General features: G+C 46.4%; 3 protein-coding genes across 4 annotated transcripts in view; 1 reads left to right on the top strand and 2 right to left on the bottom strand.

Moving 5' to 3' along the window:
* Positions 1-20,895, top strand: part of LOC110858318 (glutamate receptor 1) — a 31,447-nt gene extending 10,552 nt beyond the window's left edge. Inside the window, exons 4-16 of the mRNA XM_035858818.1 lie at positions 7,996-8,123; positions 8,603-8,723; positions 11,639-11,771; positions 12,952-13,237; positions 15,669-15,962; positions 16,858-16,965; positions 17,043-17,156; positions 18,226-18,346; positions 18,425-18,513; positions 18,576-18,770; positions 18,862-19,212; positions 19,307-19,415; positions 20,756-20,895. Coding sequence (XP_035714711.1) covers positions 7,996-8,123; positions 8,603-8,723; positions 11,639-11,771; positions 12,952-13,237; positions 15,669-15,962; positions 16,858-16,965; positions 17,043-17,156; positions 18,226-18,346; positions 18,425-18,513; positions 18,576-18,770; positions 18,862-19,212; positions 19,307-19,415; positions 20,756-20,895 — 2,189 coding nt within the window. The remainder of the gene's footprint in view (positions 1-7,995; positions 8,124-8,602; positions 8,724-11,638; positions 11,772-12,951; positions 13,238-15,668; positions 15,963-16,857; positions 16,966-17,042; positions 17,157-18,225; positions 18,347-18,424; positions 18,514-18,575; positions 18,771-18,861; positions 19,213-19,306; positions 19,416-20,755) is intronic.
* LOC110858319 (calcium and integrin-binding family member 3) lies at positions 13,623-14,976 on the bottom strand. The gene is made up of 6 exons (XM_022107046.2): positions 14,853-14,976; positions 14,749-14,783; positions 14,542-14,659; positions 14,286-14,430; positions 14,045-14,206; positions 13,623-13,911 (listed from the first exon to the last, which is right to left on the bottom strand). Exons 1-6 carry the CDS (start codon positions 14,901-14,903, stop codon positions 13,856-13,858), a joined length of 567 nt encoding a protein of 188 aa, XP_021962738.1. The 5' UTR covers positions 14,904-14,976; the 3' UTR covers positions 13,623-13,855.
* Positions 20,896-22,649: 1,754 nt separating the features above from the next.
* Positions 22,650-26,105, bottom strand: LOC110858444 (endoplasmic reticulum resident protein 44). Of its 2 annotated transcripts, XM_022107229.2 has the most exons (8): positions 25,620-26,105; positions 25,459-25,534; positions 25,232-25,387; positions 24,854-25,154; positions 24,382-24,777; positions 24,281-24,305; positions 23,711-23,925; positions 22,650-23,423 (listed from the first exon to the last, which is right to left on the bottom strand). In XM_022107229.2, exons 1-8 carry the CDS (start codon positions 25,716-25,718, stop codon positions 23,420-23,422), a joined length of 1,272 nt encoding a protein of 423 aa, XP_021962921.1. In that variant the 5' UTR covers positions 25,719-26,105; the 3' UTR covers positions 22,650-23,419. The 2 variants fall into 2 exon arrangements, with proteins under 2 accessions (XP_021962921.1, XP_021962919.1); XM_022107227.2 differs by having other exon boundaries at positions 22,650-23,925.
* Positions 26,106-26,138: the final 33 nt, after the last annotated feature.

Here is a 26,138-nt window from a genome sequence, read left to right as displayed (position 1 = left end):
GAGGTCATCCCAAAATGGAGATAGGACACGAGGATAGAGCGTTGATATCTTTATCTCTCCATCTCTTGGCTCATGCATGTAAGCAAAGCGAGGCTCCGGGGGTGGGCATGAGCTGGTTTGTGTATGAACACACTTTGTGAACAAGAAATCAAAAGACTTTCGAGGAGCCATCATGTCTGACTGACTGGCATTATTATTGGTGACACCCCAGCTCCGTCCATATTATTCCCTTTCTCCGCTCCTTTGATCCTTTCCCCACTCTCCCAAATTAAGTTGACACCACCAGAGATGAGATGCTCTTGTGTTCTCACTCTGTAGCCATGCAGTGAGGATACGGAGATACGGTGGGGGCGGGTGGGGACGGATGATGGGAGGCAGCCGCGTGTGGAGGGGGAATAAGATGGCCATTGGAATGTGTTGAGTAAATAAATAATAAATGAGAGGACAAAGGCCGGGACCGGTGGGGGTTGGTTTCTTGCTGGCCGTGATCTCGCTGAGCTGCTTTCTCCTCACGCCTCAAGCCAACTCGAAGGTCTCAATCAAATCCCGTTTTATTAAAGTCCACCCTCCACGTGGTCCATTCTGGTCATTGTGTGCCTCGCACTGTGTCTCTGAGACTCTGGCCCCCGGATCCAATAACACGCCACATCCACGCCACGAGCCAAAGTGCAACAAAAGTTTCGGATCAATGGGAAGCTTTTCTTTTCCATCTTCAGAGAGAGGAGAAAGTCGTAAAGAGTATTACGGAATTATTATGTGAGAAGACGAGCAAGGGCTGCTCGTCTCTCGTCCTGTCGTCACCACACTGGTCGCACTGGTCTTCTTGTTCTTCTGGCCGAGTGCATATGGTTGGTTGGACGGCTCTTTGTTGTTTCGTGGTGCAGAGGATTGTGGAAGGACACGCAAGTCACACTCCTCGTCTGGTTTGTGATGGAAGGGGCATTTGCGGGTGTGTGTGGGGGAAATGGTGACGTTTTTACGATCAACAGCGGACCATTCCAACCACATTTACAATTCAACACACTTGCTTTCTCTCGACTGAAGTTCCCCTGCACGGCCCCGATGCTGCTCCCCACCATCAAATCATCACAAGACTGAGGCTCCCCCAGAATTGGATGGATGGAGAGGAGCAGAAAGTGTTGGTTCAGCGTATGATTCCCTTATAATTCGTGGCTGGGGAGCAACTCGACTTTACAACTTTATTCGCCGCTCCTCCTCACATTCCAAATTTGAATTGATTCAAAGGGGGCGGAAGGCAGGAAAAATATGTATCTCGCGGCGCACAGGTTATTTTTCCGTGACTCCATCCCATCAAAGAAGACTCTCACTCTACAATTCCAAAGTTGGGAATGAGCTGCATAAATGCAATTTATTTCGACAGTTGACACGCGGCACATCCACTCCATGCACACCGCATGGAGAGTCATTTTCCATACAGTCTAAAGTATGCAAATAAGCATGAAATATGCAGGTATCTTATGCTGAGACGACATGTAATTTGGCTGCGTGCGTGGGTGGCGGAAAGGATGAGACACGTTGGGTTCAGTTTCATAACCGTCTCCCTAAGCACATATTTGTCGAGCGTATTAGGGTTCACCCTTCTGCCCCACTTTCACTTCTCAATCACGACGCATAATGAGAGGGGAGCATGGGGTCCGTGCTGGCTGGTCATGGTCCCACGAAACAAAGTAAGGAACGGGCAGCAGAGAAAGCAGCCCAGCTACGACGACGACGACGATGATGGTTATTGCACATGAACAAGTTCCAACTCACTTGGTCCCAACAAAGAGAGAGACTTTTGGCTTTAAAGTCGTGCTTTTTATGGTGTCACCTTTCTCCTCTTTCTTCGACTACCTCTTCTCCTCCTCTCTCCCTGCCTGGCTCACTCTCTCCTCGTCGAGCTGCCACCCGACAAACTTTTTCCTTCTTTCTCCACTTTCTCCATTATTGTTGCGAGGAGGCAAATGGCGCAATATGGCACGAGAGAATGCATCATCGTTATATGAGGAAGGATCAAATGGGCACCAAACAGCCACATGCGCTAAGAACAAACTTAACAACGAGGCATGATTGATATTCATTGCTGCTCCAGCGAATCATCACCCAACAAACTTTCTCATCTCGTCCTCTCTCCCTCGCGAGGAGGACATGACTCCACAAAGTCAACTGAGATGATGACCAAGGAATCTAATGTTCCCATCCATGTGGGGAAGTATATTCTGGAGAATGAGCAGTAGAAATTGGGCTTCCAGCAAGGATAAAGTCTAATGAAGAATCACTGCTTGGCAAATAAACCACACATTGCCCGCGACGACTTTCCCTCATCCGACACCGCATTATTTGTGCACACACCGAGAGTGGGGAGGGACGGATCCAAGCAGCCACACTGTTGATCTAGTTTTCCCACAAGAAAGAGAAAGAAATCCACATCATGCAAAAATGGTTGTTTTGGAGAGGAATTAATTGAATTGGACAGGGAGCTGGAAAGGTTCCAAAGGCAACACGAGACTAGACCACGGGAACAAAGATGGACTACTACAAGTGGAGCAATGCATATAGACGACGACGACGATGGGGACGTGTCGAAGTAGGAGCGGTCTGGTTGGGAGCAGCGAAGGAGCGCCGTATCCATCTTGTGCGTGGTGTTGGGAGGGAAAGAAAAGAGTTGTGGTTCCACTCAACAAATTGGAAATCTGCTGTCTGCTCCAACAACACTCCATAATGTGCTTTCCTCCTCTCCGTCTTCCGCTGCCACGGCCGTTCTGATTTTTCACTTCTCGCCCCATTGCTTCCTTGCTGGGTCAGTGTAATAGAAACAAATGCTCTCCACATGCAGCGACAGAGATGGGAACAAAGCACTTCATCTTCATCTCCATCACAGTCGTCCTTTTTTAATGGGAAAAAGCCCATCTCGCGATGAACATGTCTCCTCCGCCAGCAGGTCGGGAAAGACAGAGTCCGTGGGGAAATTGAGGAAATGGTCTCGCTACAAGATCCATCCTCAGACGACGCCTCCACTAAACCCCGTCGCTCCTCGTCCTCACCAACCTGCATTGCATTCAGTACGTATCTATTTATACGCTCCTCATTTGCCTCCGGTTCCTATCTCATGAGGTGGAGCTAAGTAATAAGTTGTGCACTCTGGCAACCAAGCGACAAAGGCGACTGTAAAAAGGCATCGGCAGGACACGAAGGTCAGATTGACACGGATTCACATGTCGGAACAACAAGGGTGTCTTCATATGAGAGGTTCGTTCACAAGACAGCAGTAGCGAGATGAAGCAGTGGCGACTTGTACGTGAAACCAGCCGATGGAAAGGAGCGTATCAGGAGTTGAGGGACGATTTGTCTCGTAGTGCGTACCCACTCTGCCACTTTGCCGAGGTTGATGAGTAGCTCGGCATCCACACGATTTGACAAAATGTCAGCCCTCAGCTTTTCCGCAGTCCGTGCCGAATTGGAGGAGAGGATGTAGATTTGAGGAGAAGAAAGTGGAGGCGAAAGTCGGAAGAGCGTGAGTTGTGGAAATAAAAAGAAATCTTTACTGCCACCATTAACAACATTCTTACATTCCACACGTCAGCTCTTGTCTGATTCCGTCCGAGCCCGTCTCCAACCCACGAATCTACGCTCTTACGTCGGCCACTGCGTGTCTCAAGATCTGCTTTCTCTGCTGATTTCCTCCCTTCTCCCAGCTCTGATGGGAAGAGAGATTTCCTCCATGACATGTCACCATTCCATGAAAAGATAAGTCGTCCTTCCCTCCTCAGCCCCACCGTCTCCACCTTCCCCAGCCCTTACCCCACCCACCCAGCCGCACACACGACCGACCCACCGACAGAGTGGTGACAAATGACATTGCCGGACCGACTAAATGGTCCTCCACTTCTCGTCCAACACAGGAGAAATGTGATGCAAAAAAGTCCACCCAATTTTTGTCACATCACGACTCGATCTGCCCCCATTACCCAACCAAAGTGGAAATGGAAACATGAGGAATTTATGATTTGTATCGAATTTTAATGTATCAATTTCCTACGCAGGCTTCCATCCATCACTCCCTCGGGGAGAAATGTGATGCTGCTTTATTATTGGTCTGTTTACGGAGAAGCAGCATAGACTCGCTTGTTCAAATATCTGGCTCTTATGAAAATGTGACAAGTGCATCATTGTTGCTCTTAAAAATCAGATCTCTCGCCCAATCTGCTTCTGCTGCTGCTGCTCTCGTCTCCGATATCCCTCCACTCCGACTCTCTCCTCCACTTACTTTCACCCGGTGTGTGTGTGTATGGCTGGAGGGGAGAGCGTCTCACTGGCACTACACATCACCCATCCATCCACTCTCTCTCCCTACCTGCTCCGGGATGTGGGTGTAGTGCTGAATATGCACGGCTGGGCATGGGTTGCAGCTGGTGAAAGTGTGGCAGAAAGGAAGCAATGGGTTGTGACATCCAATCCAAAAAGATGATTTCAAGAAACATTCAAAGGAATCGTATCCTTTTTGCCGGGGGTTCTTCACACAACGGGAGCGGGATCAGACTCCCGCCCCCACGGAGGATGGGATGTCGGGTTGGGTGTGGATTGGGTGGATGTTCCCGCACTTTTGGGAGTGACAGGAGCCAAGTCTGGCAGGGAAGGATCGGATTGTGTGTGTGGCTGGCTCCCATTGATGATGGAGTTGGATGGATGGATGTGACGGAGTAAATCAATTGAAATTGGATCCACTCTGATTGCACAAAGCACAGCCAAAGGAAATATGACTGCTCTTCTCTCAATCCTTCTCATCAAATATTAACCATTTTTATGCCCTGTCCAATCCTCTCTCTTTCTCGAAATTCAAAAATATTTGCAAGAAAATCCATCTCGATCCCCATCAGTTTGTGCTCGCGTCGTGTGTATGCATGGAAGGAGACGGACGGACATGGGTGGAGGAAAGGGCCCGAGGCTGTGTGGACAAGGAGAGAGAGAAGCATGAAAAGAGAGTGAGATGAAGTGCGGAATGTAATAATTTGCGGATGGGAAGACATGATGATGGTCGCAGATCTTGTTTGCGGGTTGTTGTTGTTTGGAATTGGGGTTCATTTTATTTTGCGATATTGGGAGCTCTCCCGGTTGATTGGATTCCACTGGCCCCAAAGCAAAGGTCCACTCGGAGTGACCAGGTCATCTTCTTCCGTCTCCCATGATTGCCTCCTCTCTCCCAACAAACCATTCCCAAACTTAATTGAAAGAGAGCGAGTTGAGGAGAATTGAGAAATGGAGCAGAGCACGGGCGGCGAGGACGACGAGTGGGAGCTCAAACCCCGTCGGCACCACTTTCTCCGCTCACTCTTCTGTTGTTCTTTCTCCTTATTTATTTTCTTTATTGGCTCCACAATCAAAAGGTTTGGATTGGATCATGATTCGGCAGCCAGCAGTCTTCTGACCAGGATCCTCGCCATCCTCGCCATCCTCGCCCATTCCTCCCTCCAAGTCACGGTCCTTCGTGGAGGGGAACAAAGAGCTGAATTTGCATGGCTTCCCCTGAAAGCATCTGCTCTCGGCTTGGGAGTGGTGAAACTGCAGATTTGAAAATGCTCACGTCAGCAGAGGCAAATGAGCTGAAAAGTGCAACGTGGTAACCCAACGTCGCTCCCTGTGAAGCGAATATTTCTTGGCTGCTGGGAATGGCACCTACCCACACATGCACCTACCTACATTGGCTACATTGGCTACACACTGGCTGTTGAGTCGAGATTTGAGATGCGCCCAAATTGCCCTCACCAACCACTCAAATGGCCGCGTTTCGGTGAAAGTGGGGGCATTGAGGCGGAAATACGCTGTCCTCGCGTGGCGTCCACGATGTACTTCTATCCCCGTGCTGCTGAGTGATGAGCACTGGACGGATGGTCCCGATGGCAGCAGCAGTCCCACCACGATGATGACGATAATGACGATTCTTTTCTTTTATTTCCACACTGCCATCGATCCCACTCGCATTAGCGCTTAGCCAAGTTCTCGAGGGGTGCGGAATGTGTGGACGGGCCGTTTTCCCACAAGAAGCCCATGTTGACTTTGTGAAGGATGATGTTTTGGTTGGTGGTGGTGGTGGTTGGATGGAGTGGAGGAGATAGAGAGAGGATAATTTGCTCCTCTACTTACTTACACGCGGAAGAGAGAGAGAGAGCCTAATAAATCCAGACACTCTTCATTTATTAAAATTTCGGCACTCCATCCATCTCCGTCCGTCCGGGCTCCACGTGGCTCTCCTGCTTTCACTCTGACTTTCACTTCCCAAACACAGCTAAATACACCGCTAAACAACCAACAAATCTGAGCCCAAGTCTTGGCTGCCCAAGCGGCGGACGGGGTTTAACGGCCTATCACCACCCTTAATGAGCTACACCACTCTCAACTAATACTCCAGTCCCACCCACAAAAATGCAATCATAAGTTGTTGCCATTTCTCAGACACAAATTCTCTCGCCTCTTAGAATATCAGCGTTGCTGCCAATCCCTCCTCATAACGCCACGTCAGCGCATTTCATCCTCCGCGCATTAACACGAGAGTGATTGATTGTCCCACTCGTGCATGGATCCAGACTATCTGACATGGAGTGAAGGAGAAAGCCTGAAACTTTTGCATTAATGTAATAATCGCTAAATTGTAATTGAGTTGCTCCACTTGCTGCATGTGATCATGACGAGGAAAGTGTGATGTACACGTGTAATTTAATTTGACAATATCCGGATGGGTGGGTGACACCACTTTCTCCTCCGTCCTTCCCATGGCACTTTGTTAGTTTGGTAGCTAATGGGTGGTAGTGGTGATGGTGGGGGGAAGACCAGGAGGGCATCGCCGCTGCCGCCGGCAGGGTGGAACAAAGCGGCGAGGAAGGAAGTGGACATTAATGAGACGGGAGATGAGTTGGTAGTGGTGCTAATTGCACTCTCTTTCTCCCCTCAGCTAAACAGAATGCCCGGCGTGGTGGTGGTGGGAGCAAATCCCGTCCCATATTTCCATGTCAGCAGCCACTCTCTCTCTGTGCTAGTGAGTGAGCAGTAAATAAGTAAGTTTTCAGAGCTGCTTTCTCTCGTCGGCCTCTTTGTTGCTTCCAAAAGTTGCCAACTTTACTTGCACCAACTTTTAAGTGAGACTCTGTCGTGTTGGACTTTGAGCAACTTATTGTGTCGTCGTGTATAAATGTGGGCCATCACTGGAGATGATCAGGCAGAGTCTAATCCATACAAATAGTGCTGCCTGAGACGCGTCCAAGTCTATGCTCAAATATCTCGGCTATGGGGATGAGCTCAATCTGTTAGAGTGGATGAGTGACTAATATTTATCGCATTATCATCATTATTCCTCCTCCTGCACAAAGTGTGAGCATACTGATGAGCCAGAGATGGCTAAAGTGTATCAAAAAGCAGTTCCCATCCCATTTATGGCTTCCGACTTGTCACATTGCTCTCCCTCCGCCTCGTCGTCTGGTCTGGCCGTGGTGGTGGAGAGAAAGTCCCCCGAGTTGACAATGAAAGTGAAGAAGTTGTCTTGGTGGGATGTGTCCCGAGGGAGCTGGGCTGATGGTGATGAATCGTAATCATCACACCTGCCCCGTCCACGCAGGATGAGAAGGAGCGTCGTCATCCGAGGTGGCTCTTGTTGCGAGACCACCACCAGCCGCCTGGGTCGCCCCGTGTCCCAAAATAATATGAATCCGTGGAGGAGAAAGTTGATGATGCTTTCCTTCCTTCCACTCCTCACTCGCCGCTCCTCTCCCACTTACTTTCAGAGGAACAAGCTAATGAAACTTGGTCATTATCATTATTGATCTGGTCCCCCGCACACCAACAACAACAACAAAACATCACGTTTAAACCGCACCACACGACCATGCCAAACTCCTATTTCTCCTATTCACCCTCCTTCATCTCCTCATGATTCTATTTTCGGAAATTGTCACTGGAATTGTCTCTGCAAGGTTGTCACCATGCCGTGTGTTTTTGTCTTTGCAGTCTGCCACCACTTCTCCCGCGGGGTATTCGCCATGGTGGGCGCCGTGAGTCCGGAGTCCTTCGACACCTTCCATTCCTACGCCAACACCTTCCAGATGCCCTTCCTCACTCCCTGGTTCCCTGAAAAGGTGAGCAAACCTCTGCGGATGAGCACAATCCACGTATTTATATGCTTGCTTGTATATCTGGATAATGTATCAGATTAATACTGTTTGCTTTCTCCTCGCCGCCGTGTTGCCGTTTTGGCTCTGTTGCTCCAAATAATTAAGGAGACATAAATTGTGGCTTATGATTTTGGTGGGGAGGGCAACAGCAGCAGCAGCAGCAGATTAATGGCCTCCTGCACATGAATCATTTCATTTAATTTCTCTCTCTCTCTCTCTCCAGACGAGAATCAATTGTGTGGAAACAAGTCTTCTTTGTTGGAGAGAGAGAGAGAGAGACTGGGCGGAAATGGAGTTTTTTTTAGTTTCATCCAATTCCCCACGAGACATTAGGCCGGCATGGCATGTACGATGCCACCCAAGCAGCCAATCCGCTCCCAGATTGCTTTGTCGTCAGTCATGCAGACATGAGGCTGACGTGTTCTCTTGTTCCTCTGTTCTAGATGGTGTCCTCCATGCTTGACTTTGCGACGAGCATGAAGCCAGAGTTCCACCGGGCGCTGATTGACACGATCCACTATTACGGCTGGAGAAGCATCATCTACCTCTACTGCAACATGGAGGGTGAGTTCACTCTGCTGGGCTCCTTATTAATCGAGACCATGTCATACCAATTACTTTCCAGCCTCGCTCCCCACCAGCCCCACAAATTCCTCACGGAAAACACAAATATGGTTTCTCCTTCTTTGATTGTACCTCAAAACAACTTATTTACAGCGAGTAGAACACGGAACTGGGTTGCATGGCATGAGTACTTACACGACTCTGTGGATTTATGTTGCCTTGTCGTCTTCTTCCACTTGTTCTGGATCTCGAATTATATTGTTTGGATTTGCAAAGATTGTGGAGTTTGGAGCGGTCCCTCGGGTGAGATAGCAAGGAGTGGATATCGCCCTCTCATTATTCATGCCCTCTCTCCCAACAACTTTCCACTCTGAGCTCTCTCCGCTGGGAGAAGAAGGAGCTCTTATTAAGCAGAGTGACCAACATTTGCTCTCGTTCTCTGGATGGACTACGAGCCGTGTACGAGGAGCAGTGTGACCTCATCTTGGGTACTCACTGGGTTGGGGAAGAAGTATTGGTCGTATTGGGCTGATGACCTGCCAGCAGCCAGAGAGAGGTTTCTGGCCTCATGATGGAGCACCACCCACCCGCCCAGCCTCCCAACTTCATTTCCGGCGTTTTGGTCGAGTGAGCAGCATTTCCATCACATCAGTCTTATCTTATCCTCTCCACCACTCCATCCATCCTCTCTTTGTCTCCGCATCCAAATGAGCACCCAACCAGCCAGCCCGAGAGACGACTAGCTGCTGCTCTCCAATTGTTGACACTCATTGTTGCTCCACGGAGAGTGCAAATCGAGAAAGGTGAGGCAAGCTGAGACTCGGTCAACCCATTCCCTACGTGCACGCAGAATTTGTTCTGCTGACTCTTCACAGCAGCTTTCTCTCCCTTCTTCTCGTCTCGTCGTCGTGGAGTCGATAATCAAAGGAAAGTGGTTGGAGCGGAATGCAACTCCTGTGGCTTATCAAGTGGAGAGTTATCAACGCTGATTTGACTTTAATGTGCTCTTTGAAGAGAGAGAAGAAGAAGGAAGAAGCCCACTTATCTCCACCAGGAATCTCTCTCCCTCTCCGCTCTCTCACAGGCAGGGAGTCACAACCAGCTTTTGGTCAGAGAGATGTGCGGGGAGAGAGTTGGACTGTTACGCGAGGACTCTGCTTTGACGAATAATCTTTCCTCCTCCTTTGAGCAGGAGGAGAGATGGGAGCGAGTAAAAGGGAGACGACGATGGATGGAAGCAAATTAGATTTAAATTAAAGAGTTCAAAGATGTCCTCGCTCTACAAAGGAAAAAAGAAATCTTCAAACAAATGGAGGATGCAGCTACACATGGATACGTGCGTGCCTACTGGTCTGATCCGCTCAGAAGTAGGCTGCACTTGGATATTTCATTCCCTCTCCTCCCAAGCCAGAGAAACCACCAATTTCGTAAGCACAAGTCAAACAAGCAGGGAGGAAGTGGGCCTTGTTTTCTGGGGAAAAAGAAAAATGAAATAAGAGAGATTTTGCTCATATAGAGATCGAGTGAAGTGAAAGCTCACACGTTGACTCGTGCAAAATGTTTCGCAGGAGGACGAGGAAAATGACTCGAGGAGATTTTTGGATTTCGTTTTTTGAGCGCATTACTTACCAGGTCCGACTTTCTCCCTGCTCCTTTGGTTTATTGAGCTTCAAAAGAAATGGGATTTGTTTGTTTTTGCTGCTACACACGCTCGCCTCCTTCCGTCCTGCAGAAGAGGAGCCAGCCTTATTACTACCACCAGCCAAGGAAGGATAAGGGACATGTGTGGAATAGGCTGCAAATGCAAATGGAGATCCGATTTGTTTACTCTGCAACAAAGCCACTTTTCTCTCCAAAATGGCAATTCCCTCCGTATCCAGATTTTTACCCTGTCTGCCCGCCTGCCAACCAGCTTATGAAATGAGTAAATCATCTCCTCCACCAGTTGCCAAATAGCGGGAGCAGGCACACCCATAAGATTGCGTATACTCTCTCCATTAAAGCGGTCTCCGTCGGGCCCACCCAACCCCCGTGGAGGAGGAGGATTGGATCCCATTGTTGCAGTCTCACCTAGATACGTCTCTGCCTCGTAGATAAATGTGTAGTTGCACGCGTGATGATTGAGTCAATATTTGGCTGGGTTGTTTCTTATCGAAAATAGGGAGCAGGTACACACAGGGGTGAATAGAAGTCGTCTTTGGCCGTGTCTGGTGGGGGAAGGGGCAGGGAAAGCAGGGCCACACTCGAGGGATTTGCATCCCATTTTTACTCTTTCACTTTCTGATTTACGGCAGACTGCATTTCTCTCACATCCTCCGCGCGAGAGGAGAAAGTCGGAGCAGTCAGTCACACGAGGACAGAGTGAAAGTGAAGGAAAGTGAATTACATTTCTGGGATGGTCGTCCCATGTGTGTGGGGCTGCCCTGCTCCTCATCTCTTCTCCATGGCTCACAACTTCCCGTCCGTGCGAAAATAGCGAGAGGGTGGGGTGACACGAGTCCACGTGATGATGATGATGACCGTTGGTACTAAATACTAATTGTTGTGATGAGTGTCACACTCGTTAGGCTTAAAGGGCGAGCTTAGTATTTAGCAGCCATTCTCAAATTCCAGTTTGTGTGCTCTTTCTTCTACAAAGTGAAAGCATAGGATAAGCTGTTTTTGGTGAGCTATAAAGTAGGAGACCATGTTTGGTTTCCGGGTGGTGGTCGGCCTGGCACTATATTTCGTCCTAAGATGACGAGTGCCGTGCGGTGTGAGTATTTTGGGAGTGAGAAATGACCACCACGCCGAGAAACTGACCAAATCGGATTACGTTCTCCTACCGCCCCCACCACCGACCACCGTTCGGTCATCCTCTCTCCCCTAAAAAATAAAATACTGACATTTTGTGTTTGTTTGTGCGTGGGTTGCAGGGCTGTACCGCCTCCAAGGGCTCTTCCAGGAGCTGGCCCTCACCAACGAGTCCATCCACATCCAGGTCGTGCGTCACGTCTCCTCCGCCGAACAGGTGCTCGCCATCCTCGTCCAGGTGGAACAGGCGAACAGGTAGGACTCCCATTCATTCACATGCAGATATCCCAACCCATCAGCATAGTTAACGACCTTTCCACCACCTCATCACCATAAGCAAACAGTTGGCGGCTGGCTGTATGACTCGTCACCAGCAGAAAAGTTGGTTGGATGACGAAGCAGGATGGTAATATACAGAGGATTTCATCTCCCACCACCTGTTCCTTTCTCCGCCTTTCTATTTATGCCTCCTTAGTGAGTACGAGGCTCATTTTGTGGGCGACTATATAAATATTTCCACGCAATAGTGGAGGATTTAAGACTGGGTGTAAGAAGAAGTGAGCCTCCGCCCCATGCACATTATAGAAGAGGGAGCGAGAGAGCTGGTTTTAGGGCTGACGGTTTAATGGCCTTTAAAACGCTCCCAGTCTGATTTATGAATATTTGCGCCCCTTCCACATTTCTTGGAATTACATTAAATCTCACTCTAATCTGACACCTCGTACACATTTCTCGTGTGCGAATTCCTCATATGCGCGTTCTCCTCCACTTTGGCCTCCTCCGCTGCACACTCCCTGGGTGCTCGTAGGCTGAACGTGCGGTGGTGATTGTCCCCCGGGGGATCTGGTCGTTGGGAACATGGGTACTTGGAAAGTGGGATGGGTGTGGTGTTTGCGGTGGTGGGAGAGGTTTGCCCAGAGGTCTGGACATGGAAACCCACTCAACTTTCCCTCCAACTTTCTCCTCTAGGAGAGGAGATTGGCAGTCATTGAGGGAGTGAAAGTGTGTGGGTTACACTTGTTGGGAAAGTTTAATTGGGCTGATGACGAGATGCTATGTGCTCATCTCATGGCGTGGCGGTGGTGGGGGCCATGATTGAATTAGTGGGCGAGTGAGGCCGGGTTAATTAATGGGTGTTGGATAATGATCTAAGGATGGCCCATCAGCATCACATCACATCTTGTTCTACAACCAGCAATAAGCTACCAAACTTTCCAATCAGGTTGACTCGCTGGCAGACTGTGTATTATTATGGGGCCGAGGAAACCTTCCTCCTCACAGTCCTGCCTGATGCACAGCCATTTCTTGGCCCTTCAACGAAAGTGGCAAACTTTCTTCCTCGTGGTTTGATGGATGGAGGCTGGGCGTCTCAATAAATGAGTGGGTGCCACACATTCAAGTACTTTAAGCTAACTCGCACGTAAATAAATTCCAGGTTTGGTCACAAGTACGTCGTGCTGGACTGTCCCGTGACGCTGGCCCAGGAGGTCATCGTCACTCACGTGCTCAACCCCACGATGGGCCGTCGCACGTACCACTACCTCATCTCCGGCCTTGGAATGGACGAGCCCTGGGAGTCTTCCATCGTGGAGTACGGGGCTGTGAATGTGACGGGATTTCGGATCGTGGACCCGGGCAGGAAGGTCGTGCGCGACTTTATGAGCAAGTGGAGCGCCCTCGACCCCACCAACTTCCCAGGAGCTGGAAAACCCTCCATTTCGGTCAGCCCATACATTTCCTCTTTAAATTAATTAATACTACTACGAAATATTTGGTATAATGATACTGAGGAAGTGAGGAGTCGCAATTTGGAGTTGGTGGGTTTGATGAGAGAATAATGTGTGGATTTAATCCTGCGTGATTAACGACTCGGTGGTCGAATTTGTTCCTCATTGTTTGTCTTGCTTATTATGATCTCTCTCTGGAGTGACGGGGAAGGAGGAGACAGATTATGTGTGCTGCTGCTGATGATGAGATTAGAGCGATTAGCTTCGGCCTTTCTCCTCCTCCGCTCCCCACGCCAACGCCGACTTGCCTCCGACAACCGGCTCCTTTGTTTGCTACCGTTAATGAGGTGGAGGAGAAACAAACAGGACGACTCTTCCATTCTGATTGCACCGCCACCATTTATTTATTCCACTCCAACGCACACCACACGACGACTACATGTATTGCATTCCTAGATACTCTGCTCATAATGATAACAACATCGTCACCACCATTATTACCGAGAGAGAGATATAATATAGATTACAGAGAGAGAGAGAGAATAAAGGCCACTGGCAGAGTGAGGATAATTAATGCGATTCGAAATATTCAGAGCTGTCGACAGAGGAGGTTCAAATCCTGATGTGGAAATTAGCCAGAAAATCGGGTGATCTCGTGATGACATGTTCTAGAGGCAAGAGAGAGAGAGAGAGTCAGATAATTAATAGTCGCCTTGTCAGATATGGGCACAGAAGGCAAGGGCAAAGGAAGCGAATAAAGGGCTCGGATACGTGATGCATTTATGGTTCGTGTATAGTTACCAAATTCTCCAAAGGACAACTTCCCATCGTCGTCGACGTCGGCCTCCTCCAGGACTTTGACACTCACGAGGGCCACTTCGTCAGGGGCTAGCTCATCCCGAGTCAGGAGTTTCAACGTCTGCTCCAAGTCACCCGTCCCCAGAAATTGATCCCCATCAAAATCTACAACACATGCACACACACACACACAGAATGCGTTGAATACTAACTCTGGCAGTTTGCATCATTGTGTTGTATTTACCATAAATTCTGAAGGCGTAGTAGACCTTGATGTCCCGTGGGGCATGTTCTGAGAAGGCGGAGAAAATGTCGAGGAAGTCTTCAAAACTGATTCCATTCCCATCTCGAGAAAACACTTGGCATATCCGATGGCGAAACGGGTTCTCCTACAAAAAACACATACCATATTTGAGAGCAGAAATTTATCATGTTTGAAGCACGAAAACAACGACTTCTTTAGAACCCCACATGACCCCAGTGGCGAGGAGGACCCATACCTTGAGCTCCGCCATTTTGGCCACCGTTTCCAACGGCAATCGGACCGTCATTGGCTCGTTGGCTGTCATGGACTTGGGCACGATGGAGGGGTTCAGCTCTCGGAACTTTTTAAACACCCTGCAAAAGTAATCATTCACCATGTGTGAATTATTAGTGCTCATGTGTTTGGTTAAGGAGCATACGATGATGAATTTGCACATGTTTACCTCAGAATTTCCTTCCGCGTGAAGAAAGTGCAGTCCTGAAGGAATGGAATAACATGTGTGAAGAGTGGAGTCCTAATTGGTCTTTGAGTATGTCTGGGTCTCACCTGATAATCCTCCAACTGCTCCTCCGTGAAGGTGACGATTTTGTTGCCCATGGTCTGCCAGGTTTGCTTCCAGGTAGGGCAACCAGCCTTGAGCTCCTTCTTACTCGAGGAGAGAAAGCCAACTGACCAGAAAGGACCACGCCCAAAATATGAAGCCAGCCATTAGTTGGTTAGCGATGCTGCTGATCTCTCGCACTTCTGCACCTCCGTCGTTATTGCATTCATATTGCTATTCATCCATGCGCTTTGTACTTTCCCCGTACGGCTGAGAGCAGGTAGGAAGCAAGTCCAGCAGGGAAAGCAGCATCAATCATAAAATGACTCAAAGTCAACTTTATAGACGATGGAGCAGTAAATGGATGGCGTTACGACTTCCGTCCGCCTCACATACGTATTACCTCCTCCAAACGAACCTATTTCCCTTATAATAGATAGATAAACATGCACATGTAACTCACAATATAACGCAAACCAAGTGAAAGTGAATTTTGTAAAATCAAGCAAATAAAAATGATTCTAAGAATATATGTTTTCGGATTTTTCAACTCGGGCAAAAATTCTAAAACTTGAAGAATTAAAAAGTATCTACGTAAGGTTTTGCCTATAAAATATTTTACTCCAATTAGGAGTAAGTTCAAAGTAAAAATTAAAAAGAAAGCTTATGATGAGTTAACCAAACTCTGTGGGTCACAAAATATCTGGGTTGAACATGTTTGAGTTCCAATGGTGCATATTTTGTGGACCACATCAAATTGATCACAAGAATTAGCAAAGATATGCCAAGTAATGAATGTTAATGCGGAATGGGTACGACAGGCGAACGCTGCTCTGATGTACGATGCGATCTCCGTCCTGGCCGAAGCCTTTGGCAAGGTGTTGCGGAAGAAGCCGGATTTCTTTGTTGGCGGATCCATCAGCACCACTTCCGGCGGAGCCATGAGCACCAGCAACAACAAGACCCCGACATTCCCGTCCTCCTCGTCCTCATCGACGACGACGACGAGTTTCAATACGACGATGCGAGAAGTTCACTGCGCCACGGGCCGGGACTTCACCGACTCTCCCGTCCCTTTCGAGCTGGGTGAAAAGATTTCAAAGTTTATCAGAAAGGTGAGTGCGAGCGAGCACAAGTGGACTTTTTCCTCTCTCTGCCCAACTTTTGCGGTGAAAGTGAAAGTTGTCCAACTTTGCGGCCTTTCTCTTTTAAAAATCGCTTAAATTCCGTGTCAGAAAGTTTAAAAATAAATTTACACGACCGACCACGGTGCGTGGCACGTTCGTTCATAAGTTAGTTTACTACGAAGGGAGAGACTTGATGGGCTGAAAAAGTTGGAAGAAAGCAAGGAGCCGAGTTCATGCTCCTCTGGACAATAATACGTGAAGGAGGTTCACTGTGTGTGTATGAAGCAAGCGATGGTTATCATATCCAGCCCACTCGCTCCCCTGCGACCCACTTTCATTGATGATGTCACAATTATTTACTATTGAACCCAAGTCAGCGCTGGGGTGGCTGATTTGTGGTGGTGAATGTCACTAATTAGTGAGGATGGGATTGATTATACACGCTCCGTGCTGTTCTGCTCTGTCGCTGGGGAGCCATTCATCACTTGAATCCGTTTCTAATTGTTATTATTAAACCCCTCCAATTAGTCAACGACACCTTGAGCACAGAATAAGCTCCAAAAGTTGAGCCCTGGTTGAAATTTTGATCATTTTCTGTAGAAATTCCACCAAATTTTCTGTAGAACAACTGTATTCAGAGTGATGTGTGCATATTTAAAACTATGCAGAATTAGAATAAGCGTATAATATGCATCGAGCTTTTGTTGATTACTGCAGAATTCGACACTGATTTCTACCAGGGGGTGAGAACCCATGTTGGTCTACCGGATAGCTTGATATTAGATATGTTAGATATGTTAGGTAGGATATCATTAGGTCACGACGACAAGTGGACACGGTTAGCTAGTAGCGTGTTTGATAATAATGGTCCTCGCGTAACTAGGTGGAGTTGGAAGGGCTGACGGGCACCATCCGATTCACAGAGGAGGGACGACGCCACAATTTTTCCGTCGACGTGATGGAGCTCTCCGTTCACAGCACGAAAGTGAAGGTGGGTGTGTCACCGATTTTTCGCGGCAAAATGCATATGCTCGTCATACATATATCTTATTTGAATATCTATTACAGATTGCTGAGTGGAGTGACACGCAGGGTTTTGTCAAGATTCCCCCAAAGTACGTGCGACCCACAACGTTCTCACGGATTCAGAAGAACCGCACCTTCATCGTGACCTCCATTCTGGTTCGTCCTTTCTCATCTCTACAACACATAATTGTACATTTATTCCCACATTGTGTGTCATCTTCCGCCCACAAAAAACTTTTCATAATTTCCAACCCAGCGGAACAAGTTCTTAATTAATTGGCCAACGCTCAGTTCTTTTCTAATTAGCATTAATACCTCTTGTCTCGCTTTCCGTCCCCTACCCCTCGTGCACGGCATTGTGCATGGAGAGAAGCCCTCGACGTTCACAAAAACCTTCTTTTCATGACATTTCTCTTTGTTCTCAATGGCTTCCTTAATCATTCTGCTCATCATTTCCCTCTTGCCTCGTTCCTGCAAAGTCAAATAATAGCCAAACCCCATACGTCCCCACGCCCTCCAAGTGCCCCGTAGAACGAATATGCTCCGAATTTGTCCACAGGGCTGGATGTGCATGCATGTGTCTTATATTTTCGAACGGAAGACAGCGTTTGCTTTTATCAGGTCCTCCAACAAAAAAACGACGTGTTTGCTTACTTGACAGCGAGTATCGTGTGCACGGCTCGTCGTCTGCTAATTAAATTGCACCAACACAGCATAGAAGCATCTTGGTATTATTTTATGGGGCGCGACCCACTATGAAAATAATAATCTCATTTCCCAGTGGGAAATTCCCACCATGTTTCCCTTGGCCTCCAAAAATGCACTACTAATATTTATACGTTAATATTGACACATTACTAATCGTCCTCATCCGTCTCGGAAACTTATTTCTAATTCCAAACTATGATTTCTGGATTAATGATTATACAAGAGTACGGTCAAGTGACGAACATTTGGTCACTGGGACGTGAAACTCATCATGATCCACCAGATATAGCTTTTTCAACCGGTACGATTTACGAAGCCTGGTCTCACTTCGAATCGTTTGGTCGTTATTATTTTAAAACGTTTACACGACCATGCAAATTTATCTCAGTGGTTCTCACGTTCTTAATCAGTGCGGGAGAGGTGGGATAATTCGTTGGTTCGAGAATGCCATGTTGAAGACGAGATACAGACAACGACTCTTGAACGTTAATCGCCAAGTCTGGTGTTGTTATTTCAGGAGGAGCCCTACCTCATGCCAAGGACGCCGGAGAAGGGGGAAGTCCTCACAGGCAACGATCGCTATGCCGGATTCTGCAAAGACCTGGCCGACAAGATTTCAGACAAGTTGGGAATTCAGTGTGAGTCGAGTTCTGCTACGCAAATATCCTCCAAAGTGGCATTTCAATGTATGTAGAAATGCATAATTATTCACGCAGACGAGATGCAGATCGTGAAGGACAACAAGTACGGGAACGAGAACAGGAACGGGGACTGGGACGGGATGGTAGGAGAGCTGATGCGGAGGGTAAGTGAGCTCTACTTTATACGGATAAGTATGATGTAAGATAAGTGGGTGTGGTTTTTCAGGAGGCGGACATTGCCATCTCACCGTTGACCATCACTTCCGAGCGGGAGCGTGTGATCGACTTTTCCAAGCCCTTCATGTCCCTCGGCATCTCAATCATGGTTTTCAAGCACCCGAAGCGATCCCCCTCCGTCTTCTCCTTCATGAGCCCCCTCTCTAACGAAATCTGGCTCTGCGTCTTCTTTGCCTACGTCGGCGTATGTCAAGCTCACCCATTCCTCTCGCTGCTGCATATCCACTTATTCGTCCTTTATTCTAACATGTCACACTTTTTTTTATTTCCTCCAGGTCAGCATCGTCCTCTTCCTCGTTTCCCGGTTCAACCCCAACGAATGGAAAACGGGGGCCGATGGAACCATGAGCACATCCTCCGTGTCGAACGACCCCATGTGGTTCTCTTTGGCGGCCTTGTTGCAACAGGGGTCGGACACGTCGCCGCGCTCGACGGCGGGTCGGATTGTGGGCGCGGTCTGGTGGTTTTTCACCCTCATTCTCATCTCGTCGTACACGGCTAATTTTGCCGCCGTCCGCACAGTCAACCGCATGGTCACACCCATCAACTCGGCCGAGGACCTCGCCGCCCAAACCGACGTCGAGTATGGCACCCTCGATCGCGGATCCACCTGGAACTTCTTCAGAGTAATTCCGTCAGAACATAGATCTGCTAATAATTTAATGCAGGGGTATTCTGATATTTGATGTGCCGATATAACCCCAATGTTTTTTTTTGCAGAGGTCGCAAATGCAAGCGTACACCAAAATGTGGGACTTTATGTCAGCTCGACCTCACGTCTTTGTCCGCACTTATGACGATGGGATAAAGCGAGTGAGGGAGAAGAAGGGTGAGTCCCCGGATAGCTCATTTGCATTTCCCATTATTCCGCCCCCTCTCAGAGGAAGCCATGTAATCAGGATGTATACAACGGTCGAACTGTGTAACTAACAAGCATGCACAGTGCAACTTGGGCGATTTGAATGTGATCAAAAGCGGAGTGGCTGTGACCCATTTCACAAACGAGACTTTTTCCGCCTGGTCCTTTTCTCCCAGTGGAAGCATCATCGTCACGGTGCCCAACTTTCTCTCTGTTCCGCCTCAGCCCAGGCGAAGGGTTCATTTAGTAGTGCCTGCCTCCACAACACATGCTTCTACTTCCCATCAAACCACTCGTCCCATTCAGTATGGAGTCAGACGTCGAAATTCTGTCTCGATCCTCACCAGACGACCAGATCTTGATAGCATTGAATTGCAGTCATCGAATGCATGAAATTGTATGCACTCTGCTGTGCTACTGGCTCTCTCAATTAATTGGCCTATTCTATCCATCACAGTCCCGTGCGGTGTTTTTCCCCTCGTGCAATTGTCCCAACAGAGAACGTTAATTAACGTTGGTTACCCATGCCTGTGCTGTACATTCAGCAGCGTCCCGTTCACTAAACCCACTTTGCTAGCTGTATAAGTAAATAGGTAACTTGGGAGGACGAGATGCGCCTGCAAAGTGGAGGAGGAAATGAAAATTTGAAAATATTTGGATCGTTCGTCTGAGTAGTGAAATGCTCTCACTTTCTCTCCTTCTCTCTCCATATTGTCTGCCTCTAATTGCACCATGAATGTGTAGAGATGAAATATGTGTATGCTTACAAAAGTGGTGCACATGGCGTTGTTGGTGGGTTTCGACATGACAGTGATTCATGTTGTTGTGTTCTCAGCTACTGTTCCGGCTCTTGCTCGCACAAATCCAGAATCACTTTCCGAACCCAATTTGGAGCCTTGTTTTACTTGTTTCGTATGACTTGGTTGGAATTTGCATTCATCAACTCTCTCGCTCGCTGCAAAAGAGCATTGATGGTCCTATTTACAAACGGGGTACTGGCCTTGTTTTACACGTTCCGTTGATGAAGTCATTCCCATATGCGTCACATACGAATTTGGAACGGTGATCAAATGGAAATGAGGCTGCACATGAATGTATCTATCTCCAAAGTGTATGGACATGGCTGACATACCCGTCCCCATATTATCCTACGCGTCTATTCTTTAGCAACTGTTGTGGTAGTGGCAGTTGTATACATGTATCTACAAATCTATAGTCCATAAAATTAGTCAGTTGATGGCAAATTGTTTATTGTACGTGGACACGAGTTGTTTTTGTCTCGCATGACGAATGCTCCTGTCTTATTCTAGGAAAGTACGCGTTGTTGGTCGAATCCCCAAAAAACGACTACACGAATGAGAGGCAGCCCTGTAACACGATGAAGGTGGGGAGAAATCTGGACGCGAAGGGGTTCGGCGTGGCCACCCCACTCGGCTCACCCCTCAAGTAAGTAGACTTTCCTGTATCCATAGTCCATAGGCATATCGAGGCAGAGGTCGGTACGATTAAGCATAATTGGTCTGCGTGACCACAGCAAGGTTCATGGTCTCAACATATGTTTTTTTGTGGGTAGGCAGCAAATCAACCTGGTTGTGCTAAGCATGAAGGAGAGTGGGACGCTGATGCAGATGCAGAACAAGTGGTGGGTGGACAGGTCCGAGTGCCCCCTTCCAGACAAGAATGCGGCCGAGGCGGATGACGAGCTGTCGTTGAAGAGCTTGGCCGGGATATTCTACATTCTCATCGCAGGCCTCGTCCTCGCCGTGGTGATCGCTCTCCTCGAGTTCTGCTGGAACTCGCGGAAGGAGGCCAAGCGGCGACAGATTTCCCTCAAGGAAGCCATGAAGGTCAAGGCGCAGATGTCCATCTCTGGTATGAAAGTGCAGGAGGCGGACTCGGCCACGCAAACGACGAATGGGAACAACGGCCAGGGGTGCAGCCAGCAGTCCACCCTCAGAGCACGACTGCCCACGACCACGCGCGGGGATGCGCGGCACTACTCCTCCTCCAGACATCACCACCCCCACGACCCCATTCCCAACCTCTGACGAGAGCTCAAAGACTAAACGCAAAAACTCTCTCTTCCTCGCTCCCCACAAGTACCTGAAGTGCCTTTTAGAGTAGTAATGACAGCGAAAAGTGGTGTGCACATGGTGGTTCATGATTACCAGGGACTTGAAGGCCACTCACACTCACGAAACTGCTAACTAACCGTCATAATCGCCAAACTTTGTAATCGTACGTGCCAATATCTGTGTAGATAGTGAAAGATGAAGCTACATATATGTCAACTTTGCGGATGGGTGTCTGAATTCTCTGGTATTAAATAAATAACTAGTGCATGGTTGGTTTATATGGGTGCAATTGTTCTTAACAATGTTACAAGTTTTAGAGTCATATCACTTATCAATCAGAAAAGGTGCAGAACAGGCACCATTATGTACATAATAGTTCCTAGCTTATTGGAGGACCTTGCCCTATCAATTTGTATAGCATGTTTAAAATCAAATCAAACGGGTCGGTCCAGGAAGTGCGGTGGATAGAGTAGCAAATTTAGTAGAACCACTTCTCTAGCGCAATCGTTGTCCTTATCCGTAATTACATTGTATAGCTTCATCATCACATGCGCAGCGCCCTGTGCAAGGATTCGTCATTATAATTCATAATCCTAGTTTCTACTCTAATCAAGTTCTAAATATATGCATAGTTAATAAATATAGTTAAGTATGTAATAATAAATAAAGAACAAATATTGCTATTCAGTGTGCAGTGAACCTTAGCTACATCAATTTTCGAACGAGTTTGCACTTTTTAGTGGCGACGTGACGCACGGATTATAAGGGAAAGCCTGCGTTGTGTGATTAATGTCGAATTATTCTATAATTGCACGCACCAGTTATCTAAGGTTAGAGGTTATCTTATCGTTGGCCTCATCATACCTCGTCATCCAGTAGGAATAATTGAGCTTGGAAAATGTTTTTATCGGGAGTTCATTCTTAACTGTAGCTAAATTTTGGTAATAATGACTTTCAAGAAGGTATATATTATATATACCAAAATAATGCATGTGCATACAATTTCAAACCGCAGAGTAATCATTAATCCAATCATATATGATATATGATTGGATTAATGATTACTCTGCGGTTTGAAATTGTATGATATATGTATGTACCAACAAGTCGTGCACATTAATCACAATCATCATTTCATTTCGCACGGTTTTTAATTTCAGAAATCAGAATAGAAGCCCATAATCATATGTACATATGTATATCCATAAGTTAAATTTAGATTGCAAACCATACTTAAGTAACATGGATCCTATATTGCAATAATATTAACTCAATTGCTGTACATGAATGCAAAAAGCAATGTTTCAATTTAAACAACTAAAGAGCAGTACCAGATTTGACCTTAAATAGATTATCACAAAAAACTAGCACAACTTGACATTTCTTCATTGTCTACTTATGCTTACGAAACGTTCACAACTGCTGCTAATGGACCTAGATGAAAAAGACGTGAAGGGTAATAAGGTACTAACTAGTATGTAATTACAGTTTAATTTGAATGACCGTAACGACTAGGCAAATCAAATTATAGTCAAAGGTTATAAATTACGTACAACCAGGCCAATAGCTCACCGTCTTATTTTTTACACTTATGCACAATATACTTAGCAATTACGTATTGGGTTTATGTAGTTAATGTACAGAAAGTCAATTGAATAATTAAATAAAAATCTGGTGGTGCGAGGATAATGGGTCCTGAAGCTTGTTTGTGGCGAGAACATCATGCAAAAAGAGAGGACAGGACAACAGCAAGTGTATTATGTATAGCTAAGGCAGGAGGAGGAGGATTGACATATTTTAGTAGGAGGACGACGTCACGTAAACGAACAACACCAACAGGTAAACACTGAACTTCGGGATAATGTCTCGCATTATTGTTGGATGTTGTTGAGCAAGGAGTTAGCTAAGGAAATAATAAGAGAGGGTTATTCTTATTAGCTTCATATTATTAGAAATATCGCGATTAATATATGAGCACTCAACCAAACGCACATTACTCAAATTATTTACATTCTCTCCGCCACAACTAACACAATTGCTTGAAATAATTTACACAATGAATGAATGAATGAACACGGATCAACTTTAAGAATTACACGACAAAAGACCTTTGTACAATTTTGAATAAAATCTGTTGGGAAAATAAATAGTCAACTTGTACGGAAATGAATGGTTAGAAAACTCGCTCACAATTCATCTTTGAGTAGAGTGTATCGATTGGAGGAAGGGGCCAATTTTTTAAAGGTGGATTCTGGGGGCGACGTCCCCTTTGGTTGGGTCAATAAGTCATTGCTGGGGTCTGAGTTGGGGTCCGGTCCGTAGTGGAACTCGCGGTGAAGTTTTCCCGAATGAAGATCTGCAATAAAGTTTTTCAACTTTCCAGGAATGTCCATCTGGCTCGCATCCTATATAACAAAGACAATGGTAATATTTGTAGAGATGTGAGGAATCTCAAACATGCCAAGAGGCAAACTGATGCAATATTGCGAGCCAAAATTAAATCGGCATTTATAATTCCACCCCACCCCCACCCCTGTGTGAAAAAGTTGGAGGAATATGAAGCCAGTATGGCTCAATCCTCAAAAATAGTGACACCTGAATCATCCCGCAAAAGAACCGTTGTCAAATCTGATCCTCAACCTACCTCAGACTCGGATTAATCCTAACATGTATTTGTACTTATGGTTTTATTACTATGATTTAACTAAAATAAAATCTAAGTTAATATGAATAAGCCCAGTTATCCATTTATTTACTTACCGGAAAAAGGTACATGTGGCGAAAACTGTATACAAAATAAATTTCGAAAAAGTTCAAGGCATGTATTGACTGTGTGGACCAAGAAGTAAGCATATGTTCACCTATCGATGGCAATGAGGGGTAAATCCTTCTCAGATTTTCCCAAGTGATGAAGGGGGTGGGCGAATCGCTTTCCATCGGCAGTGAGGAACGTGATGGCGTGCTTTTCACCCATCAATTGCTCATGAACAACTTGGTTGTAGCGTCTAATACTGTCCTTATCGTCTGGGTTGTGAAATAGGATCATGAATGGGAGCCCCTCCTCTGTCAATTCCTCTGCATTCTCGAATGTGATTTCTCTCACGAGTGGAACACACTTGGTTTGAATCCATGTTAGAACCTCGTCAAAATTTTCAGAGTTTCCTTTAAATGTCTCGTCGAGTTCTACAGAAGTTGTTCGATCTGGTCGGAAAGCAAGAATGTCAACATCCGGGGGGTGCATGGTGCGTGATGCCTCACTGTAATTGAATCGTCATGAAGTTAAGTTAAACATTTACCATTATTATATATGATATGCAACAAAAAAAACCACACCCAAATCCAACGTAGAAAGCACAATCGTCCTTCAAATTCATGGCGACTCGGCGATAAGTATCATAGGTTCTGCTTGTATTGGAAGTCATGTAGCCAATAAATATGCGTTTCGTTTCGTCAATGCTGAGAACTTCTCGAAGGTGATGAAATTCGTGAATAGGGTTTTCCATCTGCTTGACGATGTACTCCAAGAAGGCTTCCGGCGTCCGACCACCACGATACTCTTTTTTGACAGGAACTCCATTTCGAATTAACTTGAGCGTTGGATACTTTGATATCTTGTACCGAGATGAAATCGAGCCTGTTAATTAACAAACCATGTTTAAAACCCTGATAGAATGGGATTTGGATCTAGTCAAGAGAATAGTAATAGCTTACTGTGCTTATCACTGTCAACTCTTCCTAAAGTGACTTTAGTTTTGTCTGGAAAAACACCAGAGATTTTGTCTGCAGCTTCATCAAAAATTGGAGCTAGAAGGTTGCTAAATCGACACCAGTCGGCGTAAAAATTTACAAAAACGAGCTCCGAATGTGCTGTAGAGTGAAAATTGTATATGTTAATTACGTTTTTAATTGTAGCTATATTAAAGTTTAGATTCATCTACCAATTGTAGCATCAAAATTAGATTCGTCGAACTCTACAGCTCCACTGTCAGTTGGATTATAAAATGAGATCACTACCTGCAATGATAAATAAACAAACAGTCACGAACCACACTAGCAATTGACACATTAATCTATGATGACTGATATTATGGACACATACGAGATAGAAGAGGACAATCCCCCATGATTTTCTTGAGCAGGATCGTTGCGGCATAAACGACATTTCTTTATTTCTTGGTCGCCTATTACTATATGTCATATGTTGCCGTTGTAGAAAATTGCAACATCAACTAACCAAAACTGCACTTCTAATCGAAGTCTTGGATGGAAAGGAGAGTAACTTTTTTGTAGTGTGCCTTGTATAACTAAAAAAATATAAAATTTTATGGACTTTTATGGACTCAAGGGAACAATAGGTTTTTGTTGACTGTTTTTTTATTTGGAGAGTGCTTTGGCTACGAATAGCGAGTAGCAAGGACATACAAATGAGGCGTGTTGTATATAAATTGTAATTTTGTGAGAAGAGACAAATGACAAGACCCGGCTGGTGGACTGAAATTTTGATGAAACTTGTTCAGCAAATTGTGACAATAATAATCCTTTGCTGGACACGTTGGCTGATCTCTACGGCCGGAGAGATGAGGAATAAAACAGCAGCGCGGAATCCGATTAAACAAGG

This window comes from Folsomia candida, unplaced genomic scaffold (assembly GCF_002217175.1).
Source record: "Folsomia candida strain VU population unplaced genomic scaffold, ASM221717v1 Fcan01_Sc021, whole genome shotgun sequence".
NCBI classification, from domain to species: Eukaryota; Metazoa; Arthropoda; class Collembola; order Entomobryomorpha; family Isotomidae; genus Folsomia; species Folsomia candida.
The sequence above is the reverse complement of the archived record's forward strand: the minus strand, read 5'-3'. Positions and strand labels throughout refer to the sequence as shown.

Excerpts from the sequence above, each read along its gene's own strand:
- LOC110858319 (XM_022107046.2), bottom strand. The coding sequence starts at position 14,903 with ATGGGCAACAAAATCGTCACCTTCACGGAGGAGCAGTTGGAGGATTAT. Across the intron at positions 14,207-14,285 it reads CTACGCCTTCAGAATTTATG|ATTTTGATGGGGATCAATTT; the intron begins GTAAATACAACA and ends CATGTGTTGTAG. Across the intron at positions 13,912-14,044 it reads GTTGTCCTTTGGAGAATTTG|AACATGTCATCACGAGATCA; the intron begins GTAACTATACAC and ends TCTTGCCTCTAG.
- LOC110858444 (XM_022107227.2), bottom strand. The coding sequence starts at position 25,718 with ATGACATATAGTAATAGGCGACCAAGAAATAAAGAAATGTCGTTTATG. Across the intron at positions 24,306-24,381 it reads CCCCTCATTGCCATCGATAG|TTTTCGCCACATGTACCTTT; the intron begins GTGAACATATGC and ends TTTTGTATACAG. Across the intron at positions 23,926-24,280 it reads GCCACATGTACCTTTTTCCG|GATGCGAGCCAGATGGACAT; the intron begins GTAAGTAAATAA and ends TTTGTTATATAG.